This window comes from Daktulosphaira vitifoliae, unplaced genomic scaffold (assembly GCF_025091365.1).
Source record: "Daktulosphaira vitifoliae isolate Bord-2020 unplaced genomic scaffold, ASM2509136v1 Scaffold_3, whole genome shotgun sequence".
NCBI classification, from domain to species: Eukaryota; Metazoa; Arthropoda; class Insecta; order Hemiptera; family Phylloxeridae; genus Daktulosphaira; species Daktulosphaira vitifoliae.
This window is the reverse complement of record NW_026099574.1, coordinates 39,678,051-39,687,476: the sequence shown is the minus strand read 5'-3', so window position 1 is coordinate 39,687,476 and position 9,426 is coordinate 39,678,051. Positions and strand designations below refer to the sequence as shown.

The 9,426-nt window shown below is 23.2% G+C and overlaps 1 protein-coding gene across 5 annotated transcripts; it reads left to right on the top strand.

The window, feature by feature from the left end:
* Positions 1-877: 877 nt before the first annotated feature.
* Positions 878-9,227, top strand: LOC126902677 (gastrula zinc finger protein XlCGF66.1-like). 5 transcript variants are annotated; one of them, XM_050680240.1, is made up of 6 exons: positions 878-1,600; positions 1,885-1,966; positions 2,039-2,153; positions 2,425-2,477; positions 4,872-5,013; positions 8,811-9,227. In XM_050680240.1, exons 3-6 carry the CDS (start codon positions 2,039-2,041, stop codon positions 9,059-9,061), a joined length of 561 nt encoding a protein of 186 aa, XP_050536197.1. In that variant the 5' UTR covers positions 878-1,600; positions 1,885-1,966; the 3' UTR covers positions 9,062-9,227. The 5 variants fall into 5 exon arrangements, with proteins under 5 accessions (XP_050536197.1, XP_050536195.1, XP_050536193.1 ...); XM_050680238.1 differs by having other exon boundaries at positions 1,820-1,966; XM_050680236.1 differs by having other exon boundaries at positions 879-1,600; positions 1,878-1,966.
* The last annotated feature ends 199 nt before the right edge of the window (positions 9,228-9,426 follow it).

Here is a 9,426-nt window from a genome sequence, read left to right as displayed (position 1 = left end):
TCATCTAATATGTGTTCATAAATTAATTGTTAAATTTGATAATTTTAAAATTCACGGATCAATGCAATTCTGATAGAAGTACATGGTAAAATATTGTATATTGGTAGTAGATATAGATTACAAAATTAATTTTTATTGTTATGTATACTATAAAATTATTATATTTTAGTTTCTCTATGTTAATTTTTTTACAATGTAATAATGTGAATATAAATCATTAATATTATTCTACATTACATTATACTTAATATATTATTAATATAGTCTAATTGTTGACATTCTTTAGTATGACTATAGTAGTTAATTCTCAGCTAAAATAAATTATTAGGTTAGCACAAAAACTCGATTTTCGAAATTTGAATGCAATACTTTTTAACATAGTTGTAAATACATAAACTTTAATAATCTTTTTGTATCCAATATTTGGGAACTTTGACATTTTTAAATAGTAAAAAGTAAATGTAAAATTGTGGAAAGTTTTAAGTTATTTTTGTGTACACATTTTGACCAGTTACATATTTTGAGGAGAGCACAGGAACACTTGTCCTCTCCATTGGCCATAATTTACTGATATAAAAATGTTTTTTTTTTTTTTTAATCATAGTAATTATTTATAAAGCTATAATTAATAATTACCATACATAATTAATTAAAAATCATCTTAACAAATTTTTATAAAATACTTAATACTTGTACGATGTTACATTATTACGAAAACACAATTAAAATACTTTATTTAAATCATACAATTTTTAAAACTACAATGTTAAATAAATTAATTTTTTTATTATTTAAGAATTTATGCTTATCAGCTAGTGTTTCAGTAACTGACAATTTTTTTGTTTTATTAAACACATAAAGATGTAAAGAATTTTTCATCATGTACTGTATTATGAATGAAAAAATTTTTTGAAAAATCAATCTCAAGTTGTTAATAATTTGGAATTTGGATCCCTTCCGTAAAAATAAGATAATTGATGATTCCTTATGTAAAATCTAGTTTTTTTTAATCCGGTGCTGGATATAGGTCAGTGTTTAACAAACTACAAACTCTGTATGGGAAAATATATTTTTGTGCTGACCCCATTTCCTTAACCAGCCTTATAGTATGAGTATCGGAAGATAGAAAGGCTCCTCATATGATAAGACAGATTATATCGTGTACATTATTTTTAAAAAATATATTCTGGATGATGGAGAAATATAAATTTCACCACATGCAAAAAAAAAGATTTAGATTCACGCTGGCGAGTCCAAATTTCCAGTGTCCCACGTGCATGTATTTTCATTTAATACTGTTTTAACAGTGATACCATTTATTATCTTACCAATGCAGTGTGTCAACTAGTTAGATATAAAGTTACCTTCGTTAAAATGTTATATCTATATACCAATCACATTTAACGTTCTTTTTCTTTGTGCTCCTGTTTCGGTGGTAAGAAATATAGCGCAGTATATATATCAAGTACCTTTTATTACACTAAACTTTTTTAATAATTTAGTGTTTTATTAGATTTTATTTAATAATAAATTTATGGTTAAAAAAAAAGTTTGGATTTAACTGAACAAAATCTTAGATACATCCAAGAAGTATTTAAATGTAAGTTAAATGTAAAACATGTTTTCTTCTCTTATATAGTTATAGTTTAAAACAAAACCAACCAAATTTTCATATCTTGCTAACTCGTTAAGTTCATTTTGTACATGGAACAATAATATATAGATACCTTAAAAAAACAATTTTTACAATTCTATAATGAACTTAAAATAATGAGTTACCTTACTTAATGTTTTAACTTTTTAAAACCTTAATGTCTAGCCTTGCCCAAAATTAGCTTTATTGAAAAACGAGGAAAATTTTAATTATATCATATTAGTTTTTAGTTGTATCATATTTAAACAACTTTCTAGTTTGGAAACTTTTAATCTAATTAAAAAAAGAGCAATTAACCAGTAACCTGCTAAGGTAACATAAAATTGATTTTCAACCAATTGATAATGAGTAAAATTCTTTTAATGTACTATTTTTTTATTAAAGATGTCAGCCTGTAATATGTATTCAAATGGCAAATTAATACAAACTTTTCATTTTCGTGGAGATCAAACTTTTTACATAGATTCATTTGGCAATATAAGTTTTGGCAAATATAGACGTAGGTAATTTTAATTAAGTAGAAATATTAAAATATAAATATTGGTTTAGGATTAATGTACCAATACTTAGAAACATATTTTCGAGAACTTAAAGATTTAAATTTCAGTATCTTTTATATTTTTAAACATTGAATGTATATGTAAATAACTGTTTTGTTATAAAAAAAATTGGCGATTTAACAGCATATAATGTTATTTTGGAATTATTCCTAGATCAATATTAATGAATAAGTTTCAATTATTAAACAAATTAAAATTATTTTTTTTTAGTCTGTAAAACTTGTCATAAATTTCACAAAGGTATTTGTTGGTATACTCCAAAAGTAAGTAAATCTGAAAATAATAATAGTTAATTTTTTCTAAAATATTAAGTGCACTAAAGATAAATCTATCTAAAAATAAAAAAGAAATCTAACCAAATTTTATACTAAAAGTAAACTTCTGTTGTTTAGCTCTAGTGTTCAGTATTATTGGAATTATATTCATTTTTAATACTGAATATAGCTTAACAATTAATATTGTAATTTTTCTGTTCTTTAACATTAAATTCTAACTATTTTGTAGTACTAAAAGTAACTAAAATAGTAACTATAATTTTGTAAAAATATTTTTAAGAAGAGGAGGATTTGAATTAGCCTTCTTCAAAATGTTGTTCAACGTGATTATGTTTATAACTTAAATATAATGAAATAACAAATTCAACATTTTTTTTTTTTTTTTATTAAGAATACATTAACTCAGCTATTATTTGTTAAAAAAAATTTGTTAGCTGTTTCATAGACATTTTTGTATTGTGGATTAATTATCAGTGCATTATTGAAGAAAATTACAATAGTGAAAACTTTAATTGTATAGAAAGGTATATTAAAACCCTTATTTTACTGTACAGAAAATTGAAATTGTTGTACAATAACTAATATTGAATTTTTTTTTGTAGCTGATTGAATTTTTGCTACTATAGAAGATATATTTAAAATATTAGTATAGTTTTCTATTGTTCAGTAGCTATTAAATTATTTGTAGGAATTTTGTTTAAAAATATCTAATTGATTTAAAAAAATTACAGTAGATATTGAATCATTTGTTGATGTTGTAATTAAATTGTCTGAATTATAAAACTTTGATGGTATATTTTTTGCCTCGTGCCAAATTAAGTTTGGGTTTTCGGATTCAATAGCCTCAAAAACCGTTTGTGCCATGTCACATAATGAAAGGAGGAACATTATTAATTTCTCCGCTTCATCTCACCTATTAGCGGTTGCTACCCTTTCGAAATTAACAAAGAATCTATCCACGTCCTCCGTTAAGTTTCCTGAAAATGTTTGGGATGTTCTAATTGTGTTTATGGCCATAGTTCCTGGGTTAGTAATATTGGTTTTAAATACTACAGTATCTCTTTGCAAATTATTAGAAGTACCGGACTATGGGGATTCAACAAGTTTTGTCGAGATCTGTAGGGGTGTTGGACTCACTCATTTAAATAATAATTATAAAGAGACATATAAACGTATATAGATTATGTAACTCAAAGACTTAATTTATAGTTATACTTAATTGTTACTATTACAATAAAATGAGCCAATAATAAATAAAAAATATCTAATTTATAAGTTAACCGTGAAAAGCGGTATATAAAAATTGTAGTACACTTAGGAGGATCCCTCAATGAAAATTTAAAATAAAACGGTGAGATCGGCGCCTCTACCAATTATTGCGTCGTTATTTAGAAGTTGAGCCTAAATGCCCGTCAACAGAGACCAACGGGAGATAACTGGCTAGGCTATATCTACCTTAGGTACTAAGGTTTCCTATTTAATTTATATTCCCTTAGAGGAACAACAAGGGTCGCACTACAATATATATATATAACACTCTTGGTTAACAACGATATAAATATTTATTAAGTAAAGATATATTAAATAAATAGTACAACCTGCTGGACACCTAGAGGTGATAATAATCCAACAGAAAGCTGACAGGGACACACACACACACTTTACATGGTAGGTAATTTAAGTTAAGTATAAGACAAGATCAAGAGTATTCATTAACAAGAAGACTGTTAATTAATTTTATTGTATATCTCTGGTCTTATCTCAATTACCGAAATCGGCATTATTATTTCTATACCGTAATAATGTAAGGGACCTTGCACATATTTCTGTGCTATTTTGCCAATAACTGATTATCGTATTTTAGTTCTTAGGATTATTCTTAATGTCTAAGATTTATAGTTAAAATTTGAATTTGTTAAAAGATAATACGCATAGCTATAAAAGTTAAATATAAAAAGATATAAAAAATCAATAACTTGTTAGAAATTTCTTTTTTTAATACACTTAAAAAATTACAATTTTTCATTTTGCCTCCTCAACTCAGTTTTTTTTTTTTTTTTTTAATTATATAATTTTGACAGTCTGAAAAGTTGAGAAACTAGACAATATTTAGTTGGCTATATTTTTTGTTTTTAGTTTCATCTTTATATTTTCAGTAACGAATTAATAATTCTTAAATATAATAGTAATATAACAAATTTTTGCTTAAAAATTATTAAAATTGAAGTTTGGATTTGACTGATAAGTTAAAAGTTAAGTTGAAAAAATCAGGGTTTATAACATAAATTAGTATTAATAATTTAGAAACTCATTTTTAAATTGGTGTTACCAATTACTATGTTATTGCAATGTTATAACTATTTAATATTTTCTTTTATTTAGGGATACAAACTACTAGCAAACAAACGAAAATTTATGAAAAAAAAAATTCAGATAGCCAAAATTAGTTGTTCTAAAGAGCAAACAGTTATCTACACTCCTGAAAAAAAACAATTGGAAAATAATTTATCATTAAACTCCAACAGTAAGTGACACTTAAAAAATTTATGAAACAAAATAATTATACGTTAGATTTAATCAATTTGTCTGTCTGTGTGCAAATTTATCTTATTCTCTTATTTACAACAGATCAATTACATCATTTTTTATTAAACGGTAATTTTTTAGATACCAAAAAATTTTTGTTCAGAAAATTAATAAAATATCATCTATTTCCTAAAAAATTATTTGCAGATCTATATTTGAGTACTCGTTTCTATAATTTAAAAATATTGTAGTTAATTTTTTTTTATATATATATTGTCAAGGATAGTCTAATTAAAGTGTATCAATATGCCACAACTAGTGTGTGTCAATTTGTCCTACTTTGTTTTTTTTTTACTCAACTTTTTATTAGTAATCAGTTAATTATAATAAATATTTAGATACTATAATTTTAATAAGGAATTAAATTTAATATTCAAATACATTTTCCAAAGAAACGTTTAAATTGTAATAGTACTTATAAAAAATATTAAAGCTTATTGGTTTATACAAAGTGGTTATTTCTTATAACCTGCTCAATTACTCACAAAATAATACATTTATATTTTTTTTTTTTTATACATATATTTCTTATTTTATCATTTAATAATTACTTTTTAGCATCATCCCTTATAACTTCTAGAGGTTTTTCCTTTTATTATTATTAAAACCTGCACATTTAACTAGCTTATAAGATAGTAAAATATCTAATAAAGAAAGTAACTAATCAAAAACAACTTTCGAAAGTTATTAGCATTTTAAAATATAGACTGTAAGTAAAGCGTGGTTGCTCCTATTTTGACAATTGGCATTACTTTGTTGCATTCCTCCTCCCACCTATGTTTAATAATGAAAATAACTTCTGAACGACTGGTCTAAAAGTTGTCATCTCTGCAAGTTATACTAAAAATTAACTATAATTTAAAATTAAGTAATGTAATATTATAATATAATATTTGTATATAGTTACATATTATTATCATTATATTTATATTATAAATGGATAATTCTGTATAATACAAAATAATAATTCCATTTTATTTAATTTTTAAAAAATTTTATTGAACTAGTATGCCATTTTTATTTGTAAATAATTATGATAACTGATAATTTTATATTTATATATATATTTTACTTATAATTATAAGCTCTCTGCTTGTATAAATCACAGTTTCTTTGAAATATAGATAAAATAAAAAACCTAGCACAGTGAGGACATGGTATAGTTGGGTACAGTTAGATGATAACTGACAGTGATTAAAATAACTATCATAAAAAACGCTTCGTTACAAATCTGTAGATAGTCTTAAATTTTAAAAAATTGGTTGATTATTCTATAAGCAAAATTAACTCCTATTTTTATCATTATTCCTAATTAGTAGTTGATTTATAAGTATAATTTATGAATAAATATCTATTAAAGCAATTCAACATAGTATGAACTTGATATTTAATAATTTAGTATTGTAATTTTTTCAGAGAATTTATAAAAAATTATAAAGTAGTTATTACTTTTATGGCAAACGTGTATTAAAATTGAAGGGCTCGACACAGAACTTTTTAGATAATAATTTGTTGTTAATTATGAATAAATAATCTGCAAAAAATTTTCATCAGAGTTATATACTTTTATTCAAGACTTATATACTTATTCAATTTTTTGTGATAATTTCAAATCAGCAATTATATATTAATTATAATTATATATTCAGAACATAATTAATTTTAATGATGCGCTTTAACTAAAAAAACCAAACATAATGTCGTTAAAAAATTCTACTCAATTGAGTGAATTAGTTGTGATCATTTGATGTATCATTAAAATTTGGTTAAGTTAGTCAAGTGAGAGCTGATGAAATAAATGAGAGCCATAAAAAAAAAAAAAAAATCACAGTAATATAACTTTAAAATATTAAAAAGAAATGTCTTCAAACGAGGGGGGATTACAGTGATGGGGTCATTGATATTTATTAAAGCTATTGAATTTAAATGAGATAAAAATCAAATGATTTAAAAAGAAATTTCTAAATCAAAAATTTTTACACGAAAATAGCATACAGTTAAACATTTCACCATATTTTCTATTGGTTGTCATAAAAATATTTTATTTGCGTTTGCTCTTTAAAAAGCGTATGTATTTGACGTATTAACTTTTTGAAAACATGAACAACATTTTAATGATATTTCATATAAAAATTATAATCTATACTATAAAAAGAAAGTTATCATACAACACTAAGTTATTTAATTGAAAACTTATTACTGTTTAACTTATTGTGTTTTAGATTACAATAAATCCTACTCGGGCAATTTTGCAATGACTTATTGTGTTGAAAAAGGTGTATATATTTGCCCAAATTGTAATGAATCTTTCACAAATAGATCTGATATTAGCAAACATACATGTAATATTGAAAAATACTCAACATTTTGTCATTGTTGTGGTGAAAACTATGAAACAAAAAAAGAATATAATTTACATCTCTCACAAAAACATGCTATAAGTACTTCATTTGAAGTTGAAAATTAAATCTTTTTTATTGTAATTTATTTAAATAAGGATTATTATTTTACAAGTTTTGTTCAAAAAAGTTTTTATAACAGTTCAAAAGTATTATATATACAATAAAGAATGTATATTTGTATTTTTTTTTTATTATTAAATTTTCATTTGTAGCTATGTATATGCTTTTATTTGAACTTTTCATATACTAAGTATAAAATTTATCATTATAAAGCAAAAATTATAAAATAAATGAGCTAATATTTTAATTAATATCTGTTATTTTTAATGATAAAAATCTATATTTTCAAAATAATATATTTTGTGAATGACTAAACCAATTGGTTGTTCAGTAATTTTTTTTTTATGAATATATCTGGTGATGTTCAATAATTTAGAAAATTATTGGGATAATTGAAACAGTAACATACTCGGGTTATTTTAAGAACCATCAAATACTAAAATCATACTTTTTATTTTTGCATATGACGTGTCTTTGAAGTATTTTAAAGAAAATGCAAAATAAAAATTGTAATAATGATCTTGTTACCTATTAACAGTACAATATCATAGATCTAAAAAAACTGATCAGCTGATGTTTTCTTTAAAAAAAATATATGTTCTTTAAAGAGATATTTATTAGGCACCCCTTTATCGAAAAGTATAGTTTGTTCCATACTATATAAATATTGTTGTATTGAGTAATTCAATTTAACACAGTATTAATGGCGTTATGTCAAATAAAGTAGGTAGGACATGAAAATATAAACATTTAGAAATGCCATCTCTACTTGAAGATGAATGAATTATTAAAACAGCTGCCCTACTAGAGTGTACAGATGGGTCCCAATTTATCATGATTTACAATATTTTTTTAATTATCAAATTTTATATTACTGTAGATGTATTTTGTACTACATTCCTGAACAAAAGATCATTAATTTAAAATTTATTTAAATGGTACCCAACTATTTTATTTCTATATTCATTAGTGTCATAAGATTGCATCTTTACCAATTTCAATAAATGTATATTTTGGAATAACATGCCATTAAAATACGAATGATAACTATGTTCTAATTAGCATATGGCAATTCATTATATTATTACTCGTTAGTTATTACTCAAAAATTTCTAACAATGTAGCAGTCTTTCTATTGTACTGATTCTTAAACGCTTTTATTAATTATTAGTATTTGCTTCATTTTTTTCTAACTGAGAATTTTAAAAATAACTAGCTTGATAATTTTTTTTTAATGAAATCACAGAATAAGACGTAATTAATTATTTTTCAGGATTTAATTTACATAAAACAGTTAACATATCATCGTCATCTACATTTAGTTTAGAAAAAAACCGATTTTTATGTCCTAATTGTGGAAAATGTTATAAACATAGAAGTGGTATTTTACGACATTTAAAATATGAGTGTGGGGTTGAACCAAGATTCAATTGCAAGTTATGTTGGAAAAAATTTGCTAGAAAAGAAGTCTTAGATGGTCACATGATTAACATTCATAAGACATTACCATATAATGTGAAATGAGAGATCATTGAATTTTTACTTATTGTTAAAAACTTTATTTAGATTTAAATGTATGGAAATATTAATTTACAAAAATATTCAAAATTTAAATTATTATCTTTTCTAATACCTAAAATACAATATTATATTATGTCTTTTGCCATTAATACTATACAAATTACTTATTAAATAATTAAATATAATTTAACAATAAAAAATCATGTAATTCTTCTTGATTTTTTTAGGATTTTTCGATATATTTGTTCGCTACTTTAGTATAAGAAATATTCATTGTATCATAACAAAATTACAAGTCAATTATCATTGTTTATAACTTAATAAAACAAAATAATTTAAGCTATGATATTTAATTGAAAAAATTTAAA

What these genes read in the sequence shown, in the direction of transcription:
- LOC126902677 (XM_050680240.1), top strand. Translation starts at nt 2,039, where the DNA reads ATGTCAGCCTGTAATATGTATTCAAATGGCAAATTAATACAAACTTTT. An exon ending in AAGTTTTGGCAAATATAGAC is followed by an intron (nt 2,154 to 2,424) that starts GTAGGTAATTTT and finishes ATTTTTTTTTAG; the next exon opens with TCTGTAAAACTTGTCATAAA. An exon ending in TTTGTTGGTATACTCCAAAA is followed by an intron (nt 2,478 to 4,871) that starts GTAAGTAAATCT and finishes TCTTTTATTTAG; the next exon opens with GGATACAAACTACTAGCAAA.